Genomic DNA, 23,563 nt, shown 5'->3' with positions numbered 1-23,563 from the left:
AGGATAAGATTGTAAAAAATATATAGATGTAAACGGAAAGATTGTAAGGAATGGAAGTCATGTAAACCCTTAGGGGACACATTATGAATAAAGAAGAACTAGCAATTGAACAATCATTAAGTTTTAACGACTTAAATTAAAAATAATTTTACTTCTAATATAATAAAAATTGTTTGTTTATAGAAATAGTATACTCGTTTCATTTTCAATATTTCCAACTTTTTTATTGCAGTTTAATATTTTAAAAGTTTAAAATTCAAAACAGTTCCAGTTGAGTCTCTTAATTTGCAATTCAGCGTTTATAATTTAAGTTGAAAAATTTCTTAGCGTCAAGAATTCGAACGATTTAATTTCAGTGGCCGTGGAAAATGGGCGTGAATCAGGAAATGGCCGGGAATTGTTTTTCTCATTTAAAATGGACATCCTGATTTTGTGTTCCACTTGCCGAAATTAAAATTGATGTAATATTATAAAACGAAATATTTTAATTTTATTTCCAGTCCTTTGTGCGAACTGCGTCTCAATCTCATCCACGCATACGTAGCAGTAACAGTTCTAGACACAGATATCCTTCAACCCGCAATGCCACTCACACACCTGAAAGTATTATTCTGCGAGCATATCAACATTGGTGCATTGCACAGTATATCAGTTTGGTATCCAAACACTTTGCGATCACTCATCTGGATTGATTCGATCGATCCTACAAAGCACTTGCCTGCCACTTTCGACCCACATGAACCAAACAAGTAAGAAAAATTGTTCTCATGGATAAAAAAAAAGTATTATTTTCCAGCTTTTTTTCTTTTTATGATTTTATAATGTTTATACGGGGCGTCTACCCTAAACAGAAAATCTGGAATTGTCAGGGAATTTTTGTATACCTGGAAATGTCAGGGAATTGTTTCGCGAGCGTGCTTAATTTTTTTTTAATCTAGTATAAAATTAAATCACAATGATTCTTTATTTATAAAATTAGCTTTATATTACTGTATTTAACTATTTTATTGAAAACTCGTTTTTTTTCTCTTTGAAATTCATTTTTTGAACTGAAAATTGAACTATTCTAATTTTGGTTGATACTTTATCATTTGCAGTTGAAAATTCAGGTATGTCGTTGAATATTTAAAATATTTAAAAATTCAACTTATGTTGAAAAGTCGTATTTACAGCTTTTGATTAAAAATTAAAAGCTTTTTTGATTGAAATATCAACTACAATATTTGTCTTTTTGAATTCATCTTTTTTGGAATTAAAATTCTATTACTTGATTAAAAGTGAAAACCTTTTCTTGAAAACTAATTTTTTTGTTGTAGGTTTACCGCTTTAATTAAAAAATCATCTATTGGGTTGAAAACTGAGCCGTTTTGTGAAAAATTCGTCTTTTTATAGTTGAAACTTTAACCATTTTGTTCGAAATTGTTTTTTTTAAATACAATTTTTTTTTAACTCAAAATTTAATTATTGCAGTTTAATATGCTATCACTTTAGTTAAAAATTCATCTCATTAGCTCAAAATTATTTTTTTGAGTTGAAAATTTAACTATTTAATTTTTGTTTGAAAATGATCTTTTTTAGTTGAAAAATCGTATTTTTTGATACAAATTAATTTTCTTTGCTGAAAATTAATCTTTTTGGTTTAAAATTGAACTATTAGTTGAAAACTCATCAGTTGTTTTTGACAATGTAACTATTTTTTAACAATTTGAACTATTCCATTCCATTCTTGGTTGAAAATTGCTATTTGTTTAGTTCAAAATTCAACTATTTGGTTGAAAATTTGTCTTTTTGGTTAAAAATTCAACAATTCAAGTTAAAAATTCATCACTTTGATTGAAAATTTAACTATTTTCTTAAAAAAAATTTTTTTTTGTTTGAAAATTTAATTATTCCAGTTGAATATTCCCTCACTTTATTTAAAAATTCATCTCATTAGATCAAAATTATTTGTTTGAATTGAAAATTTAACTATTTAATTTTTGTTCGAAAAATTATTATTTTTTAAGTTAATAAATCGCCTTTTTGTTAGAAATAAATTTTCTTTGTTGAAAATTCATCTTTTTGATTTAAAGTTTAACTATTTCAGTTGAATATTCATCATTTTAGTTGAAAATGCATCACTTTTTTGAAATTGTAACTATTTTTTAAGAATTACAACTATTCCATTTTTGGTTGAAAATTGATATTTTTTAGTTCAATATTGAACTATTCGGTTGAAAATAGAATTCTTAGTTCAAAATTCATCCTTTTGGTTTAAAATTGAACTATTAGTTGAAATTGCATCACTTTTTTGAAATTGTAACTATTTTTCAAGGTTTACAACTATTCCATTTTTGGTTGAAAATGGATATTTTTTAGTTCAAAATTAAACTATTTGGTTGAAAACTGATTTTTCAGTTCAAAATTCTTCTTTTTGGTTTAAAATTCAACTGTTTCGTCGAAAATTCAACACTTTGATTGAAAAATTAAATATTTGGTTAAAAATCTTTTTTTTTTTATTAATTTTTTTCAAACTCAAAATGTAATTATTCCAGTTAAATATTCCATCACTTTAGTTAAAAATTCATCTCATTAGCTCAACATTATTTTTTGGAATTGAAAATTTAACTATTTAATTTGTGTTTGAAAAATTATCTTTTTTAGTTGAAAAATCGTCTTTTTGGTAGACATTAATGTTCTTGGTATGAAATTCATCATTTTGGTTTAAAATTGAACTATTCCAGTTAAATATTCACCATTTTTGTTGAAAATGTAACTATTTTATAAGATTTAGAACTATTCCATTTTCTGTTGAAAATGGATATTTTTTAGTTGAAAATTCATTTATTTGGTTGAAAATTCATCTTTTACCAATTTAGTTAGAGATTTATCATCATAGTAAACAATTTATCGCATTGATTGCAAAGTTGCCTATTTTTTTGAAAATTTGTTGTTGAAAATTATTTTTTTTCAACTGAAGATTAACTATTTCATTTATGGTTAAAAATTTATCTTCTTAGGTCAAAATTCAATTATTTCGTTGAAAATTAATGTATTTTTTCCGAAAAAGAGCATTTTTTTTATAAAAAATATGTATCCTGTTAGAAAATTCATCTTTTTTCGTTAAAAATTAATGTATTCCAGTTAACTATTCATCATTTTATTTAATAATTAATGTTTGTCGTTGAAAACAAAACTACTTTTTTGGAGGTTAAACTCTTTTGTTAAAAATTAATCTTTTAGGTTTAAAACTTATCTATTGCAGTTAAAGATTTAAAATTTTCTTTGAAAATTGATCAGTTTGGTTGAAAATTTGCTTTTTCGGGCGGAATATTAATTATTTTAACTGAAATTTTAACTATTCCATTTTTGGTTAAAAACTAATAATTTAGTTCAAAATTAAACTATTTGGTTGAAAATTGATATTTTTTAGTTGAAATTCAACTATTTGGTACTTTAGAGACATATTCAAGAAATGAATTGTTATGCTTTTAGTTTTACTTAATTATTTAATTAATCGATGGTGCTTATATATTTAAGAAAACCTTTTAATATAACTTTCAACGCTTTCTAAATTAAACATATTAATTGAATCCTTAAAAACTAAAAAAAAAACATTGATTAAAAACTCTCGAAATTGTATACATATTCCAAGATCATTATTTTTAAAATGGCAAAATATTTGAACAGCTCCATACTGTGAAAAATTATATCCAGAAAAAACCTGGGATATCTGGAAAAAAACTTGGAATTGTCAGGGAATTTTCTTCCAGGATTTGAGTAGACACCCTGTTACATTTTAAAATCCTATTGATTTCTGATCATTATATTTGCATTTCAGCCCTGACCCTCTAGTTTTCGTAGCCTGGAAGTGCACGAAATTAGTTGAAATCGTTTTTATTGGACATAAGTACGCACAGGAAAACTTACTGGCAATTGCTCGATTAAGGGGAAACACACTTCATCGACTTGAATTCGCTGAAAGTGACATCGCAACTGAGGAATCGTGGTATGAAGGGGAACACATCATGAATGTAAGTTTGTCATTAATTGATTGATTTTTTTTTCATGGTTAATCTTGAGAGATTGATCAATCTTGAAAAATTTGTTACAGGCGTTCGTAAAATCTTTGTAGTATCTTGGAAATATTAAACAAATTTAATTCCTTCTGAAAGATGTCGAAATCTTTGTGAAATTTTCTCATTCATCTTGAAATATGTTTTTTAGTCTCCTAAAATCTTTGAAGTATCTCAAATTTATGAAATCTTTGCATTCTATGTGAAATATTTTTAAATCCTAAAAATGATTTTAAAACTTATGAAATCTTTGTCAAATCCTTCATTGTTTTTTTTTAAATATTTGTGGAATCTTTCAAACAAATTTGAAATTTTTGTTATATGTCTGTAATCTTTGTTAGTTCTTTGAAAATATTCTGATATCTCCGTGAATACTTTCCGAAATATGTATTCATGTTTGTGGAAACTGAAATCTTTATGAATTTTCATATCATTGCGAAATCTCTAAAATCTTTTAAATTTTTAATTCTTGGTAAAATATTTTGGAATCATTGTGAAATATACAAATTCTTTGTGAAATCTTTCAAGATATTTTTAAATCTTCGTGATTACTTAGCGAAATATTGAGATATCTTAGTGATTTTTTTTTAGATCTGCGGTATCCCTAAAATCTTTCAAAAATTTCATTTTTTTTTTAGATATTTGTGAATATTTTGCGAAATATTTAGAAATCTTTGTTTAAACCCTGAAATAATTCAAATTTTTTAATTCGTTGTGAAACTTTTTAATTTTTTTAATCTGCTAATTGCTTGGAATATTAAAAATATCTTAAATATTTCTAAAATCTTTGAATTTTTTATGAAATCTTTGTGAAAACTTCGCGAAATATTCTGAAATCCTTGTGAAAACTGAAATAATTCTGAAATAGAGTGAAGTCTCGACTATTTGAAGTCCCGTATATGATTATTTTGCGACATGTTTGAGTAGATTTTTTAATTATATTATTTTCATGTTTATTTGGCAAATTGTACTATTTCCAAGAAATGTTAAATTTGTTACGTGATACGTCAAAAAATACTTGAAAACACTGGCATGCATAATGCGCAAATGCACTAACGGACTGCAACTTTTTCAACTGCGCATGTACCGAAAAGTGCGGGTCTATTAAAAATTACAAATTATAAACTTGTAATATTAAATGAATAATAAATTATTAAAAGAAATAAGCTATTTCTTATTTTCAAATTAATTTCTTCCAATTGAAATTTAAAAATATATATATTCATGTGTACTATTTTTGATAGTATTTATTTATTTCAAATAGACCCGCGCTTTTCGGCACGTGCGCAGTTGAAAAAGTTGCTAAACAACTCGCACATCGATACAAGTACAAGCCAGCTAATGAAGGTCCCTTGACAAAGATAACCTGACGACTCGCGGTAGAGGTGGCCATGAAGTTATCGATTCTGTGCATTTTTTTAATTCTTCTTAAAATACATATTTTCAATCCTCTTTCATTTTTGCCATAATATTTATGAAACCTTTGAATTCTGTATGAAATATTTTAAAGTCTTGAAATTCTTTGTGAAACATTTTGAAATTCTTTTGAAATTTTGGTAAAATCTTCGAATTCTTTATAATATATTTTGAATTTTGTTTAATCATTCGAAATATTGGTGAAAGATTCGATTTTTTCGTGAAATATTGTGACATACTGTGAAATCTTCAAAATATTTATGATATCGTGGATACTAAAATAATTTTGAAATCTTTGAGAAATCTTTAGAAATGTTTGTAAAATCTTCGAATTCTTGGTGAAATATTTCGCAATATTTAGGTACATCTTATCTTCAAATTATCGAATATTAACATTTCGCGGACCTTAAAATAAGCGAGACTTCATTGCATTTTAAATCCTTCTTTGTTCTTTTGAAATTTTTGTGAAAAATTTCAAAACTTTTTGACCTTTTGAAATTTCTGAAATCATTCATATTTTTATTCTTTGTAAAATATTTGGAAAATTTTTTAAAACTTTGTGATATCTATGAATTTGGTTAGATGTTCGTGAAATATATTTTTTTAATCTTCTTTCATTTTTGCAATGTTTAAAATATTAGAAATATGTACGAAATCTTCGAATTCTTAATTAAATATTTTGAAATCATCTGAAATGTTTGAAATATCAGAAATCCTTGTGAAATTTTTTTATTCCTTGTGAAGCATTTTGCAATTCTCTTGAAATTTTTGTAAAATCTTATAATTCTTTATACAATATTTTGAAATTCTTTTGAAATCATCCGAAATCTTCGAATTCTTTTTGAAATATTTATAAACCTTTGTGAAATCTTCCAAATATTTTTAGAAACTAAAATAATTACGAAATCTTTGTCGAATGTTTGAAATCATTCTTAAATATTTGTGAAACTTTGCGAACTATTTATAAATTTTTGTGAAATCTTTGAATTCTTTACAAAATATTTTTAAATCATCTGAAATATTTCTAAATGGTTTCGAAATCCTCTTTGAAATATTTTTAAATCTTCGTGAAATCTAATAAAATATTTCAAAATTATTTTTAAATCTTCAAAGACTTTGTGAAATCTTTGCAAAATAATTAGAAACTTTTGTAAAACCTTCGAATTCTTGGTGAAATGTTTAGGTAAATCTTTGCATAAACTTTGAAATCTTGAAAGAAAATTTAAAATATTTACGAAATATTTCTAAAATGTTTGAAATCTTTCTCAAGTCTTCTAATTTTTTGTGAAGTATGCCGAAATCTTGAAATTTGGTCTGCACTCAAGAGTCGATTGGACAATCCCTCGATTAATCACTTATAATAATTAAATGAATCCATCAATTTTCAACCCCTGGAATGTTAACCTCAAAAACCTTCATCATAAACTCGAGACATTCGATAATATTTTCCAGGAAATAAAGGAAATCCTGGGCGGCGGTTGGCATCCGATAAGTGATGCACGGCTCCCTACAGTAGTGATGGATCCTCTCATAGGAGACAGCAGGGAAGTGATAATGCCAATGGTTCTCCACGACCAAAAGTAACTTACGACTCCAATTCCAAACCCAAGTCTTTCAATCCACCAAGTCTCAGTTTACTCTGGGCAAGAGCCACTCTCAAAGACTGGGCTTCATACCTCTTTTTTTTCATGGCCTTACTTGTCATCAGTTCCATTTGCCACATTCTCCGGTGCCCAGTTTCTCCAATTTTTGAGTCCGGATTCCATCCAAATGCTTCGATCTCAAGGTGACAGAAAGGAGAAACGCAAGTATAGACCTTATTTTAGATTGACGATCGACATTCAGTACCATTTTCTTTAAACTTAAGGAGCGTTTCTTAGAGAGCGTCTGCCCAGCGTTCTTCGACCAAATACGTAACGAATCATGGGTTCTTGTTGTTTTTGTTTTTTAAAAATACAGCACAATATCCACGCACGAGCGTTTTGTCTCGGAAGATTCTAGAATCTGTCAGAGAATTCCAATTAGCCTCTCTCCGAGAAAGTTGACGACGCTACAATGAACCATGTACCTTATATCGATTTTCTCGTTTGGGAATTAAGATTCGCGCGTTAATAATCCATCTAGACAACAAGGCCACGTTAGGGCCTCTCGTGACCTAAACCCACTACACAGGGTATATTAATGTAAAAATAGATGTTGAGAGATAGCAAGAAGTCCGATCCATAAGGGCCGAGGTCTGAATTCCTAAGATCTTCCACGAGAAAATTTAGCCAAGATTCACAAGCGTAGCCGGAGGCTGGGAACTTAGTTTATAGAAAGTGCGAGCGGAATGAGAGAAAGAGAGAATTGTCGAACATTTAAAAGCGTAAGAGTTAAAGAGAGTTCGAGAAATATTTTACATAAATATCGATGAAAGTCTCGACATTGAGACATCGAAGAAGCGATCCGAGGTTATTTTTAATACCAAAACCAATCGGACGCAATTGTACTAACAGAAAAAACAGCTGTAGACTAGAAGATTTAGTCGCTAATCATATAAATGTGTATGTATAACTATTGTCTATTGAATTTGAAACTTTAACCGTGCAATGTTGTACGATAAATGGTGAGAATTTTGAATGTTTACACAAAGACCGGTAATGCAAAAAAAGGGCAAAGAATATCAAAACGTCAATCGTCTAGACAGTTTCACTATTCCGAAATGTGATTTACGGTTTTCGTTTTCAACTCGTAGCCACGTATGCAGGTGTTTTTTTTTTTTCTTTATGTGTGTGATCCTTTCGAATATTGTTGCCTAGTTATCGAAGGCAAAGTTCTGCGCAATAAAAACGTGTATTTCACGAAAAGAGAGAAAGAGAGACAGTGTTTAGAGACTAGGGAGCATCATGAACGCGAAGTGACTTAGCTGAGTGAGCTGTCCAAAAGAAAAAAAAAAAAAAAAAAAAAAGAACGGGCCTTAATATGTACCTGAGTCGCGCCGAGACTAATTTTGCTGATAAAAATTGAAGCGCGACAATCACCAAAAATAATCCTAAGCCCCAGAGGATACGCGTGAATGTCCCGTCAATCGACAACTTGATTGTAATAATTATTAGAGAAATCAACGAATGAAAATGGCGAAAGAACGATTACTGTTTAAGAAAAGCGTTGAAGAGCGATATAAAAAATTAGTTGTTGGTTATAGTAATCGGTGCTGTGTTGATAAGTTAAAATTCATTTTACGGACGATTCACTGCTGTTCTTTTGTCCTCGTTTTTCATTCAAGTATCGCGAAGAAAGTTAGCGGACGTGGTGCGAATTGTAGTACTTGTGCTTGTGCGAGGGAAAAATTGGGAGAAAGTTTGCGAGAGTAAAAGAGATAAAACAAACCAAAAAAAAGTTAAGAATAAAGGTTTGGAGAATCATAGGTCACTGGAAAGGCAAAGTGCGAATAATGCAGGAACGTCCGTTCGTTTTGAAGAACAAAACCCAAAAGTGATACGTACCATCTCGGTCCGATTCTAAAATTCTGGAGCCACAACTCAACGAGGGCACAATGCAAGAATATTTTAAATAGCGCGATGACGAAAACAAAATAAGACTGAACCTACCGCGTATCGTATTTTAGAGTTGGGTTGTCGGTTCCATGTTCTCATATTCATAAGGATTTTCAAATTCTTTTCTACACTGAGAAATATGAAAATGTGTCATCTTTTGTCTCCCAAAATCAAATGGTTTGAGTTTGAAGCATTTTATTTTAGTTTTCATTTGAATAACATCAAATAGTCAGGCAACTTATGAATATGTTTGAGTGAGAGGTGGTGCGAAAAAGCTAGCTTAGATCTGATAATGCCCTGAGCTCACTCGATGGCAGACCCCTAACTACCTAAACTTAAGCAGCCTGCCAGCTGAATCAAACGAGAAGCGAATATCCATTGTATAATATCAAAACAGCGTGCGGAGAGTGCTACAAGATCTATTTTTTAAGATGCGAATGTATATTTTTCTACTAAGGCAGGCCTTAGTCAGACAACGTGTGTCTTCTTGCGTAGGAGAAACAAGAGCTGTGATCAAAGGGGAAGTGAAAAATAATAACAGAATAGCGTATACATATAGATCGAGTGAGCTGCAATGAAGAGGGCGAGCGAGTAAAACATCTGTGATAAAAAAACAAACAAAATATAAAATCTTAGGGAGATACTCGATGGAGAGAAAGAGCGAGCGAGAGAGAGAGAGAGAGAATAACAGAGCGATTGAGAGGGAGAGAGTGTGAGAGAGAAGCGTTCTCTGTAAGTTGAATCGCGATTGTACGAAAATTGCTAGAGTAGCCGAATCGTGGAAATTTTTTTAAAAGGCACTTTGTCAAAATATCTTCTCTATGGCCTTTAAAACAAGAGATTCTTGATCCAATCTCTGAGAGTTCTGATTTTGTGCAAATTCTGTAAAGAAAAAAAAATAAAAGTACCAGGAGGAATTTTGAAATGTAAATATTTTGCTACATAGAATCGTTCTGTGACATTCCATTCCTTGACTGATGAAGATCTGATCTCAACAAAAAAAAAGAGAAAAGCTTTTAGATTTTTCTCCTAGATTTTTATATTTTTATTATATAACTATGTTGCTTTTTTTTATTTTATTCGAGTTAATTTTCTTATTGTACGGAGAGAAGAGAAATTATTCATTGAAGAGAATTTGGATCGAGATACTTTACGAGCAGTATTAATCAGTTCCTACGTGAAGCACTCTATGCAGTTTTAAGTGATTAAAAACCAACACATACAACACATTCACACAAACGCATTCTTAGAAATGTTTTGTAAAACTTTAAGAGACCTTCGAACGCCACTACCTATGTGCATATTATATTTACAAGGGAGTATCCATTCCAGTCAGAAAACATCAGCGATAGCTATTGTCACAAACTACAGTTAAGAAGGGGGTCTTTTCGAAATTTTATTAATTAAAGTGCATAATCGCACAATTTGCGTCCTGAAAAAACATCGAATATTATCCACTGACGTTTCAATTCCAAAATTGTTTAGAAAGATTGTTCAGAGTTTTTTTTACGAGTTTAAAAGATTTGGAAATTTCGTTTTTCTTTGTGTTGATGCCCTCAAAATTGAAGCTTAAATATTCTTTTCAAACTGGATTATTAAAATTTGACTTTAAAGTACATTGCACAAATTTTTAAGAAATTATATTCAATATTGAAAATTTTTTCAGATTGACTTTTCTTAAAGTCATTAGGTAACATACACGGGCGCTTTCTTTTTCTTTTCCTCAAACAATTTTGAATCTTAAATATAAAATTAATATTAAAACCAAATTTTTGTAATTTTATTCTATCTATTATCTGAAGTAATAGAAAAGATATGCAAATGTAACACTTTTCATAATTAATTATATTTCTATGCAATAACTAGACAATCAAACTGTTGCGTTCTTGTTAAAAAGTACCAATTTTAGATGAAAAACATTAACATGAGGTAACAAAAATGGTTAATTTCCGACAACAATCTACTTATTTTAATTCTTTGTTATGGATTGATATGTTTATTTATGAAATTTTCATGTAAAATAATCTTAATATTTTTATTTTCATGCTCTTATTTTTAATTTAATTAATAATTTTTTTTTTTTCATTTTTCAACAGTTCGAAATGTAATTTTCAATTTTCATCATTTTTCAACAGTTTAAATTACAACATTTAAAAATTAAACTTACATTTTTGTTTCATTTTCAATTTTTGTTCTATTTTTAATTGTTGAAAATTTCATTTTTCTGACGAAAAAGGTTAACGTGATCCAAAATTGGGGAAAATATTCTAAGTCTTGTTAAAATTTTAATGATATTTGTTAAAAAATACCGATTTTCGATTGAAAACGCCAATGTAACTTAAAATTGTTAATCGATTATGGATATGCTTTAAAATTTAATGATTTCTTAATAAAAATGTTACTTTCTAACGAAACACACTAGCATAATCCGAAATTGTTCAAGCTTGTAAACTTTATTTTTTCAACCAAAGATCATTGGAGTTAATTCCAATGATTTTTCTTTAAAAATGTCGGCTTCAGGTTAAACACACCAAAATAATGTCAAATTCTAAATATTCTTTGAAATCTAATTTTTGTTAAATACCAGTAATTGCCGACAGAAAACTCTAATATAACGCAATAACCAATTGTTCCAAATTGTAAATCGTCTTCAAAATAATTAAATATTAATTAAATAATACTTTTTGTTTAAAATAACCGATTTCGTGTGAAAAACGTTAATATAAGTTTAAATGGTTCCAAAATTATAAGTCTTCTTTTAAATCTACATTGAATACTTTAAAATTTTAAAGTTTATTTAAAAAAATCCGATCGAATTTTCTGCCCGACCCAATATAATGATTTTTGTTTAAAAATACCAATTTTCGATATTAATCGCCAAGTTAAATTAGAATTGTTCAAGCTTTTTAATGATATAATTTTAAATAAAAATCACTGAATTTAAATCTGAATATTATTTTAAAATACCAATTTCCAGTCAAAAACACCGCCATGATCTAAATTTATTTAAAAAATTGTCAACATTCGTTGAAATCGAATAATTTGTTTATTAAAAATACTAATAGTTCAACATTTTTAACATAATATAACCTGAAATTGTTTAGAATTGTAAATCTTTTTCGGAATCTAATGATTTTTGTTTAAAGTAACCAATTTCATTTGAAAAACCTTAATATAATCTGAAACTGTTACAAACATTGTAAATATTCTTTAAAATCTATATTAAAACCCGCTAGCTTGAACTAAAAAATACGGCAAAAACTTTTTAAAATTTTAATGATTTCTTTTTTAATAAAAAGGCCGTCTTCTCGTGTAAAACGTCAACATAACCAAAAATTGTTCAAAATATGCGAATCTTCTTTCAAATCTAACGTAAACAAAAAATTAAAAACACGAATTTCCTACGAAAAACACTAACATAATGCAAAATTGTAATTTTTTGCTTGGGAAATACCAGTTCTCGATCTAAAATGCAAATAAAACCAAAGAGTGTTAAAAAATCATGAGTTTTTCATAATTGAAATTTAATAATGTATGATTAAAAGTACCCATTTCCGATGTAATGCGGGTATCTTGAAGATAATTTTTGTTTAAAAATGTTAATTTCCCGTAAAAAAACATAATACAACCTAAAATTTTTAGAAATATTATGATTTTCGATTAAAATTATTTTTTGAAAATACTAATTTACAGCAAAAAACAGTAACATAAAACATTTATAATATTTTCAGTAATTTATCAGATAATTTGAATGTTTTTATTTAGCTGAGCAAAAAAATTAAAAATCACCTATGTTTCTTAGTTTATATGAGGGTTCCACTGATTTTTCTAATTAAAATAAATGGTTTTTAGATTTAATTCTCAAAATTTCCTAACCATTTTCGAAGATTAAGCTTTAAAATTGTAAAGCTTGAACTTATCGATTGTTCCCATATGTTTGAAGATTAGTATAATTAAACATCGCGAATTAGATTTTATAGAATCTTTCTTTGTAATGTTCTTTTTCAAAAAGAAACCTTCTCTCATATCACCAAAATAATCTCCAAGCAATTTTCGAGCAATATTGGAACTTTGTATATGATTTATATTATTAATTATACAATCAATTAAAAATTCTAATATTTAAATGAATGTTTAAGAATTGAAACTCAGGAGGTCGGTGTTTTTTTTTAAATTTCGAAGAGGCCCTTCTCAAAACTTCGTTGTAATAATGATTGACCACAATTTACAAGAAGGGAGAAAAACAGAGAAACGAGTGTTCGAATTGAATCGAGGAAAGATCCTTTTGTATCTCCATTTCTTTCGGGCTCAAACAAATCGATCCGCGAGAGGACGTAAAAGAAAGTTTCCTTTTTTTTCGGCTTTCTCGGCAACTGTATACTGCATTAAGTTGGCCGATTTCCTCTTCTTTTTTAACTTAATTATTAAGAGTTAAAAAATTTGCCACCTCAATGGCGTTTAAATGATGATGATATAACGACGATAAATAATATTATATCGTGGGTTACTGTCTATCTGCCTGAATGCCAGAATACAATAGATTATTGCAATATAATAATTACATTGTGAATAACAACAATGTGGTACAGAAATCTGTATTTCGCCTGAGTCTATCGATTCAATGGGATAAAAAAAAACGAAAAAACAGAAGAAGTGAAAAAGAAATGCGATTTTATTCTATACTATATATGTGTCATCCGAATATCTTCGATTAAAAATTAATCTTCGCTTGCATCAAATATGTGCAAAAATCCCTTACAGTATTTGCGACATAAAATTCTCGACGTTCAACGTAATGTATAAATAGTTTTGCCAGAATCGAAAATTTAATTCGTCAATAAATGGCTCACTTCTGGATTGTCTTTCTTGAAAGAAGATATAATACCCATATATTGATATAACTTATACGTGTGTAACGAACGATGCACTCGAAACTTTTCTCGGTTTTACAATTAAAACTCAGGGTAAGAAAATATCAAATGTACTCGAAAGATTTCAATCCAAACTGAGAAAAGTCTCTTGTAATTTTAGAATAATGTTTAGTGTATTATAATCTTATTTTCTAAGGTATGTTGAGTTGATGCTGGAATAATCCTCGACTTGAGACTAAAAAAAGTCGAAAATGTGTCTATTGAAAAAAGAAATTTATCAAATGTAAAATTTAAAACTCGATGTTAAATTATTGAAGATTGGAAGCAAGAGAGGTATCGGCTATTTAAAAAGTATTGATCTTTCAATGGGGTTTAATGCTGATAATTTTAATAAGATTTTAAGTTTTGCTGAAATTTGTTGTTCCAAATTCGTCGTCTGCATTTAAAAATTATAATGTTGTTCTAGTAAATGAAAAATGATAAAAAAAATGTGTTTGTAATTTATTGAAAATGATTTTAGTATTTGGAAAATAATTATATGTGGAAGGAGAATTTTAATTTAAGAGGGGTTTTCTTCTCTTTTGCCGATATCAGATTTCTGTCTTGTTACATTTTAAAGACATTTACATTTTAAAACGTATATTACTGTTTAAAACATACTACTGCTGTCAGTTTCAAGTTCCTTGGCGACAAGAATCTAATATTATTCAGTCGTTCTCCGTTTTTCAGTTTTCGTATACTGTTGCAATAGACATGATAAAATTTTCTCGCATGTATCAGTCAATTTTAAACAATGTATCAATGAATAAATCATTTACGGCAAGGGATTACTTTTGTATTTTTTATTTCATCGAGATCCTATCTAAATTTTATTTAATTTTGTATATTAGATCATTTATTCTCACTAATTTCCAAAATAAATTAAAAATGGAAGAATTTAGGAAAGTATTGCTAATGACAATTTAACAAATATTTTTTAAATATAATAATAATAATAATAATAATAATTTTTATACTGTAAAATTGTAAATAAATTTATGCAGTTAGATTTTTTTGGGACCTTTTACAATTTACAGCATGCCTTCCATAATGAGTTTATTATTTTGATGTGGTCAAAGACGCATTCGTTTGTTTTTGCATTGTGCATCTTTGCCAATTCGCCCACGCCTTAATTATATTTATAGTCTACGGAAAGTTTATAGAGATCAAATACTGCTTCATTGAGTCTGGATGAAATCGTATCGTTAGAGAAGAGAATTTTTTATATTAATCTAATTCGATGCAGAGGTTTTTGAATTTTTCTTAAAACTATTTAAAGCCAGGCTTACATTATGATAAGCATTATTAATATTATCAATCAATAAGAAAATTCTTCTATTCCTTATTCAATAATAATATTTATTGAAATAAATTAATGTATTAATTCTTTAAATAAATTAGTATTATTGAATAATACATTTTTATTATTTTTGAAAATAATAATAGCTATAATATTATCTCCTTTAAGACAGTTGCGCCAAAAATTCGGTCTGAAAAAAAACTTCATGATTACAAGAATTTAAATTTTATTATTAATCATATACTATGAAAGAAAAAAACCTTTTTTCCAGAAAAAGTTGAAGAATTACGAAAAATAATTATTTTAACAATAATTTGTGTACCTTTAATTCTTTAATGTCGCTTCTTAATAAGTTTAAACAAAATTTCTAATTGTAATAAATTATGGCCTATTTTTTGGGAAAAAACATTCCCTAAAACTATACTGTTTCCAATTTTTGAAAATAGGTAAATATAGTCTGAAATATAGTTATTTGCTTTTAAAAAATTTGATTAAATTTTTTGTTGCGATTGCACCTACATCGATAAAAATTAAAAATTTATTATGAGAATAAATTAAATTGCAAAAAAAGTCAAACAGTCCTTTCTTATTTTTTCAATTGCCAAAATTTTGGGAAACCAGGAAATTTCAAAAAATAGCCGAGAACTGACGAGTTTTTAAAACTACAATTATATTAACTCAGTATGTTTAACTCAATAAAAAAATATATTTTGTACATTTTCAATAAAATCTAGATTAACTTTTTCGGTTGGCAATCTACAAATTTGTTTCCCTTTAGTTCAAACGATTCGATTAATTTGAGCACTTTAACTACGTTAAAAAATTCCCGAACTGGAAAATTACCCAATAATAAAATTCCCAAAATTATAAAATTATCGAAATATAAAAATCTAAAACTGGAATGTTTCCGAGCAGTTTATAATATTTCCCAATTTGAAATTTTACGACATAAAATTGCTGAATTATAAAATTCCCGAATTTAAATAATTCAAATATTTTTTGTTAACAAATATGATTTATTTTTTAAAATACAATAATAAAATATTTTGATCAAAGATTTGTCTGAATGTTTAAAGTTATTTAATTTATCGTTTTTATTTGAAATAATAATATTAATAATTCTATAAAAAAAATTTAAAACACGTACGTCTAAATTAAACAAAAATCCTCCCTAAATTCAGTTAAAATATTATTTTTAACTTTTTTTAAAATTCGAAATTTGAATTCTGAGAACGTTTTTTGTAATTAAAAAAAATACTATGCACATTTTCAAACACAGTTTTGTATCCAGAAATATATTGTTTTCGATTATTTTTATTTTTAATTTTAAAAATAATTTTAAAAACTTTAAACCGAAAACAAATTTCTTCGCAAAAAATGTTTTATTCTTGTATTTTTAATAAATAAATAATATTTATTAAAAAATAATTGTTTGAATGGTTAAAATCCAGGAATTTTACAAGTTGGAAATTTGTTAGTTCAGATATTTTAAAATTCAGCAATTTTCTATCAGAAATTTTATTACTATTCGTGAATTTTATTTTTCGGGATTTTTCAGCCGTCCCAAAAATTTATAACAATTCTAAAAAATGAAAAGAATAAAAAAAATACAAAATAAACCAGGAAATTAACAGATAGAAGACGTGACCTGTCAACTTCACAAAATTAGAACATTTTTATAGTTATTGTCATATTAATGCCAGTTGATTAATTTTTGAATGATGTAATATTATTAAATGATAAATTTGTATTATTTTTTAAAAATGACAATAGTTATAGGATTATCTCTTTTAATGCAATTTTTTATAAAAAGTTTCAGAATGGATTATATTATAAATCGTAATTTTATATTTATTTAATAGTATATATGACTGGAAAATTCTATTACAAATATTAAGCCCTGAAAATCTGTTTAATTTAAAATTATCTTATTTATTAGGCTTCAGTAAGAAATGATTCAATTCTTATAATGCATTAATTTCAGAATATTTAAATTAAATACTCCGATCAAAAAGCTTTTTTTTGGTAAAATTCCAATTGAAAAAATCCAGCTGGATATGATCGATTCAAAAATCCGTCGACGTAAGAAATTCATAAATAAATAATATAGGGAAAGGTCGCGAGATATCTTTACAAGCCACGTGGATTTGTTTGCATTTGATTGTCAGAAGACACTCTCCCACTTGCCATAATTTCATTTTGCCGCCATAAAATCCCTAGATCGCATTAGTTGAGTAGACGAATACTAGATAGGAATGTGCATTGTAAAAAATAGCCTGTAGTCCGCCAGAGGGCAATTTTTACATCGCGCATCCCTATCTAGTATTCGCTTGTTCAATCTAGTGTGATCTAGGGATTTTATGGCTGAATGATTTCATGACAAAATAGAGGCAAAATAAATGGACAATTGGAGATCGCCAACACAGGCAGATGCATAAATGCATACTTACCGCCGGGCGCGCGCGCCATATTGAAGGCGATGTGCATTTTTTCTCGGTAATCCGCTGTAATCTCGCGATTGTGATTGTGAGTATTGTGACCCGGGAAAACATCCGTCTTCGAAGAACGTTCCCTAGGTCCTCAATCCTCGTAATTTATAAAAACCACCCCAAAAGAAATTCTTTCTAGATTACTATTCTCGGTGTTTTCACTCCAAAAAAAGATGTGTGAAAGGAATCGCGGAAACACGAGTGATGTGAGTGCACAAATTTGGACCAACCTTGATTGACCCCCAGGTATGTACAAATTAAGTGAGCAGAAGGTGGGCGTGTTGGGTATCAAAATAATCGGCAAGGCGAGACGAGTTCAAGGATCGTATTGAAAAAGTTTACATTGGTCTGATGTTCCCGAAATTTGGGAAAAGCATGTGACTTTTTTCGGTGGCGCGTGGCGAGATGATCTGGAATTGTCTCTGCATTGTCCTTGTTTGAGGCGCAGTAAGCCGGGGGGTCGTTTTTTCTTTAGTTTCTTATCGGAGAAGTGTCGATGGCGTTTGTAATTCTGTAACTTTCGTGTATCGTCGCGTCGCGAGGAACCGATTTCTGCTGGGGTTATGTCGTTGTGTGGAGCCGATGCTGGAAGTTGACTAGAAATTTGAGAACTTCCAGTGGGACAAGGTCGAGAATGAATGTCGGCGAAGGCCCTTTGCGTTTTCACTTATCAGAATCACTATTTTTCCTTAAGGTACGTTTTAGTTTGCGATCGAAATGCATGTCAAGAAGTACCTAATACAAATATAGGTTACATATGGTTTATGGTAGGATTAGAATTGTGGTCCGGCTCTTTGGTTTTTTGGACTGATAAAATCGAAAATTTGACTTTCGACAATTTAACAAAGTAACTATAGAGAATTCACAACATTTATTTAAAAGTTATGATATTTTTATTCAAATCACATTTCGTGCCAGTACGAGTCCTACTTGTTTATATTTCAAACGTTTGTGACATGTAAATTCTCTCTGATGTAAGTTATGAATTAAAATTCACTTATGTCGATATAGCTAAAAACGGGTGAAAGGTTTGTTGAAAGATTTATTATTTTTGTATTAAGTCTAGTGCATTAATTTACACAGAAAATCGAAAGTGACACACTTTCACTTTTCTCTAAAAGGCTTTTTAAAACATTTTTTTTTAATTAAAATAAGATATAAGGATGATAGAATAAATTTTTTGTCAACTGGCATATGTCGTAAGTTGCTTATATGCTTATTATTCTCAATATTTTTTATTAAGTCTTTTACAGAAAGTCTCGTACTTTATTTGCGTCAGGTAGAAATTCTAATAGATTATAGATTAACGAAAAGATGATTAGAAAGTCAGTTGAATAATTCGCATTAGTTCCATCAAATTTCTTATGTGAATACCAGAAGTAATAACTGTAGTAACAACGCTGGCTTATTTTTAAAAGTTTGGTTACTTAGGTTGATGCAAATCTATTTAAGGAGATATAAAAAATTCCTATAAGAAAAATTGCGTGAATAAACAATTTGTATGTATTTAACATCGTTCTCATAATCAAGGATATTTTCTCTTTTATAAAGTACCATAATTAATAATAAAATCTTCATACTTATAAGTATAATTAAATATTTCTTTCTATTTGTCATTTCGACCTTACTGTATTTCATACTTTTAAAGTAAATTTCAAACTACACTTTTCAAAACTGTTAACCTCGAATTAAAAATAGTAAAATATTCTAGATTTCAAAAATATTTAATTAATTATTTTTTAAATATTTAAGTCCTAAATATATAATTTTTTTGTAATTAATATATCATTTGTTAACGGTTCCAATATTAGATTGGATAACAGCTTCTGTTTCCGGTTTTCATATTTTCAACATGTTTTAAAATGTTATAGATTCAACTTTTTTTTAAGAATGTTCATTTTTTGTTATATTTTCAAATGTCATATCATAAATTTATATTATTTATCCAATATTATAAAATTAGTACTATACCGATAATACAGTTTGACTTCTATGAAATATTGGTACTGGGAATTAGGTCTAAATATTATAACAAAGCATTATTTCCTCTCGTGTTGAAACACGTTTTATGTAAACAAGTATTTAAGCATTTAAGTCGACACCCTCAATTTAGAAAATCTTCCCACCCTTAAGAAAATTTAGTACCTGGCAGATAACTTTAAACGCTAACCGTTAACCTTACTTGAGGCAAATAAAGTTTTATAGCTTCCAAAGCGAAGCTCACAAAAACTGGATTTTCCATGGAGAACCCCTGTTGTGTATAGGTTTGTTCATTGGGCAAGTAGCAAATTTAGCTTCAAATAATTCTCTACTCAAAAAAATTTTTTCCAAATATTTTGATACGATTCCTATTGATATATTATAACATAAAATATATTCCGGGTTTTCGCTTCATGTACTGGGTTTTGTAATTTCTGATGAAACAAGAAATTGAGTAAATACTATTACGTCAATATTAATTCGAAATGGGCAATTATTGCGAAAGTTGGATCGAAACTAAAATTCATCCTTTATTCCTTTCCTATATAATTAGATTTCAAGCTATGTTTTAAAATAGTGAATTATCCGCTTCATAAATGTTGTATTTGAAATTGAATATTGTATGTGAAAAGTATTCGACATCAGTTTAATTCTAGATTTCTAGCAGCATTAATATTTGAAAATGATTTTTATTTTGGATCTTTTCAATCATTCAAATATGTGAAATAAATTTATTTTAATTCGTAATAAGTCCAACCTGGTCTTGAGCAAAGAAAGCAGTAATCAATACGGAAGTTGGGCGTGACAAGAATGCATCGTTTATGATTTAGGCAACATGTTTCTTTTTATTGACGTTTACGTTTATGTCACTTATTTCTTTCTTGAATTCTAAGGAATAGCGGCACACAATCTTAAAAGGAATTTATATTTTCAGAATGTTTAAAACAATAAAATGGAATTTTATTTATGATCGAAATGAAATCTACTTTCTTATGAACTAGCAATGTTATACGCGCGCTGAAACATGCGGAAAACTTTGCATTGCCAATTAATAATAAACAAATTTGAAATTAAAAGAAGTCTACCTCAAAAATATTCAGTTTCTAGTTATTTTTCATTCTCTTCAATTTCTTGAAACAATTTGAAACTCTTTCAAATTCTATTGAATTCTTTAAACTTCCTAGAAATCCTCTTAATTTCTCCTAATTCTCAGATATATCTGGATTCATCTGAATTCTCAGAATTCCCTGAATTTATGGAATTTCCAGAAAATTGAAAACTCCATGATATCCCAGGACTTCAAAAAATGCATAGTCTTCAGGGGAATCTAGAAAAATTGAAGAAATTCTATGAATTTATGAAATTCAGAAGATGGAGGAATTCAGGGTATTAAGAGAATTCCTGGAATTTAAAGAATTTAGAAGGAAATTCAGAGAAATTCGAATATTCAAGAGATTCTAGGCTATCAGAAAATTCAGAGATTATAGGGAATTCTGGAGATTCGGAGAAATTAAGGATTTTACAGAATTCAAGAAATTTTAAATATCAAAATCTTAATTTAAACAAAAATGTTGTTATTTGATTCAGTAAAGTTGAGCACTTTTCATGTTCAAAGCTACACATTGGATATTGTACCATTTTTGTGCAATTCAATTTTAAACGCTTTGAATTTAAAAATGGTGGATTTGTAGGTTGTGAACTTGATTAATTTTTAGAAAATTAATATCGTTTAATATTATTTAATATTAAGAATAATAAAATAATATTCATTACTAACAAATTTAATATTGAAGTCAACATTAATTATTTAACTAATCATTGGTTTTAACTATTTTTCAACTAGAAAATATAATTGTTTTCAAACGATACAATTTGGCAGGATTTAAAAATGAAACCAAACCATTTTCAATGTTTCGACATATGTTTTCAATTCAAAATTGTTTAATTTTAAACAATTCCACTTTGAAATAATTTGGATGTTAGCAGGTTCAACTTTCGATCTGAAAGCTGATCAACATTATTTTTATGGAAAATAATATTAGAAGTCAAAAAGGTTAGAGGCTTCTTCTTTATTTCAAGTATTTTAAGTAATGAAAAAATGAAAAACTTATTATTTTTAAAAGAAAATTAAAGAAACATAGCCAGGAAAACGTTAAATTTATTTCGGAAATATTAGTTTCTAATTATATTATATATTATAATTATATTATAAGAAATTATAAATTGAACATTATTTCCTTTTATACTTGTTTGTTTTTAAACTTCTAATAATAAAGCGAACCCATTCTACAAAACAGGAATAAAAAAATAAAAACATCTTTAAAATCCAAATTCATACTGCAAACGACTGAAGACTATTTATTTTTTATTTTGTACGTTTTAATTTTAAAAGATCAAATATGAAGGCACCCAATGTGAAGTTTTAATACTTATATCTCAACATATGTTAAAAGTATTCAATCTGGAACATGCTTACTTTCACGTTGTTCATATATTAAAGCTTTCTATTAGAAATAAAATGTTGTCTATTAAAACCTGAAAGTATTTACAGTTTACACATAGATTCGAAATTTTTTCATTTTTCTGCACATTATTAAATTTGAATTATAAGTGAAAAAAAATTGACGCCGTAAATTTGTAACCTTTTCATAATCTTATGAGCAAAATGTGTTTCGTGTCAATCTCAAGAATTAATTGAATATCTAAATTTTATAATGTACTTATCAAATTTAAATTCTTACCTACAAACAATTACCGACGAGGTCAATTTATAAATTTTTCATAGTTTCATGAATGATATGATTGCTATGTCAGTCTAAAGTTTATTAAAATTTACCATTACTATCGACAGTTGTATTATTAAAATTGATTAGGTGTATCAATAATTTTTATTTTAAAATTATTATTGAATCTTGAAGAAAACTAATTAAAAAAGAAAAATCAATACTATCCAACTTCATACTGCGAACACTTGTCGATTAGTTATTACTTTTTTATGAATAATTTTATGCAACGAATTCAGATCATAAAAAAGATTCACAAATCAACGATAGACTTCCAACTTACGTCCCTTTTCAGCTCATTGGATAATACATAATAAATACAAATATATATATATATATAAAATACAAATACATAATAAAGGCAAGAAAAAGGTGAAAAGGGAGAAAGTCGACAAAAATCTCTCACTTCTCCATATTTTTTCTCTGTCTTTCTTATACTATATGTTTCGCGACAATTGTTTAATGTTATATTTAACAAAATTTAATTGTGATTTATTTTGTGATCACAAATATAACACAGTGCAATTTAATTTTGAAGTATCAATTTATAAGGATTGATAGTAATTTTTCGATGATTAAATTACTTGAGTTTTACCTATATTTTGTTCTAATTCGATGTGAATGCTATCATCTTTATATCAAGATTACGCTATTTCAATAAAAATTTGAAGCTTGATTTAAACCAATTTTAAGAAATGTAGTTGTAAACCTTATCTGAATGATGATTAATTTTCGCTATGAATATACTCTTATGAATCGATAAAGATTAAGTCTGCCAGTTTCAGGTTCATTCTCCGATGTTCTGTTTCCGTTATAAAAATACGCATATTGGCATGCAGAACCGCTTTAAAATCATGCATGTCTCAGATTATCAGTATGCCGGCATTATTCTTAGACTGATAGCTGTATTGATAATAAATAATTGTAAATATTGAAATAAATATTTTAAAGGAATTTCTTATTGGTGATTAATAAGATTTTCCATTGTGTTATTTGATTAATTGATTCAATGACATGGTCGAAGTACTTTGACACATTTTAAATAATGTTTTCTCAGAACTGAGTCTACCCACGCTCAATTTTATTAACCCTCA

The 23,563-nt window shown here is 27.8% G+C and overlaps 2 protein-coding genes across 7 annotated transcripts in view; both read left to right on the top strand.

Moving 5' to 3' along the window:
• LOC117176090 (F-box only protein 33) overlaps nucleotides 1–10,337 on the top strand; it is a 19,908-nt gene extending 9,571 nt beyond the window's left edge. The window contains exons 5-7 of the mRNA XM_033366112.1: nucleotides 501–749; nucleotides 3,821–4,013; nucleotides 6,924–10,337. Coding sequence (XP_033222003.1) covers nucleotides 501–749; nucleotides 3,821–4,013; nucleotides 6,924–7,055 — 574 coding nt within the window. The 3' untranslated portion in view covers nucleotides 7,056–10,337. The remainder of the gene's footprint in view (nucleotides 1–500; nucleotides 750–3,820; nucleotides 4,014–6,923) is intronic.
• Nucleotides 10,338–17,636: 7,299 nt separating this feature from the next.
• The window catches only part of LOC117175829 (transcriptional repressor p66-beta-like), a 35,679-nt gene continuing 29,752 nt past the window's right edge, over nucleotides 17,637–23,563 (top strand). For 3 of the 6 annotated variants that reach the window (XM_033365596.1, XM_033365594.1, XM_033365600.1), the window contains exon 1: nucleotides 17,637–17,952. Coding sequence is in view for 3 of the 6 variants with exons in the window: in XM_033365591.1 (XP_033221482.1) it covers nucleotides 18,341–18,400 (60 nt within the window). In the remaining 3 variants the exon portion in view is untranslated. Of the gene's footprint in view, nucleotides 17,953–18,277; nucleotides 18,401–23,563 lie in introns of those variants that run through there. The other 3 variants (XM_033365591.1, XM_033365592.1, XM_033365593.1) reach the window with 3 other exon arrangements.

The sequence above is a fragment of the Belonocnema kinseyi genome, chromosome 7 (genome assembly GCF_010883055.1).
Source record: "Belonocnema kinseyi isolate 2016_QV_RU_SX_M_011 chromosome 7, B_treatae_v1, whole genome shotgun sequence".
Taxonomy (NCBI): domain Eukaryota; kingdom Metazoa; phylum Arthropoda; class Insecta; order Hymenoptera; family Cynipidae; genus Belonocnema; species Belonocnema kinseyi.
This window is presented reverse-complemented; position numbering and strand designations above follow the sequence as displayed.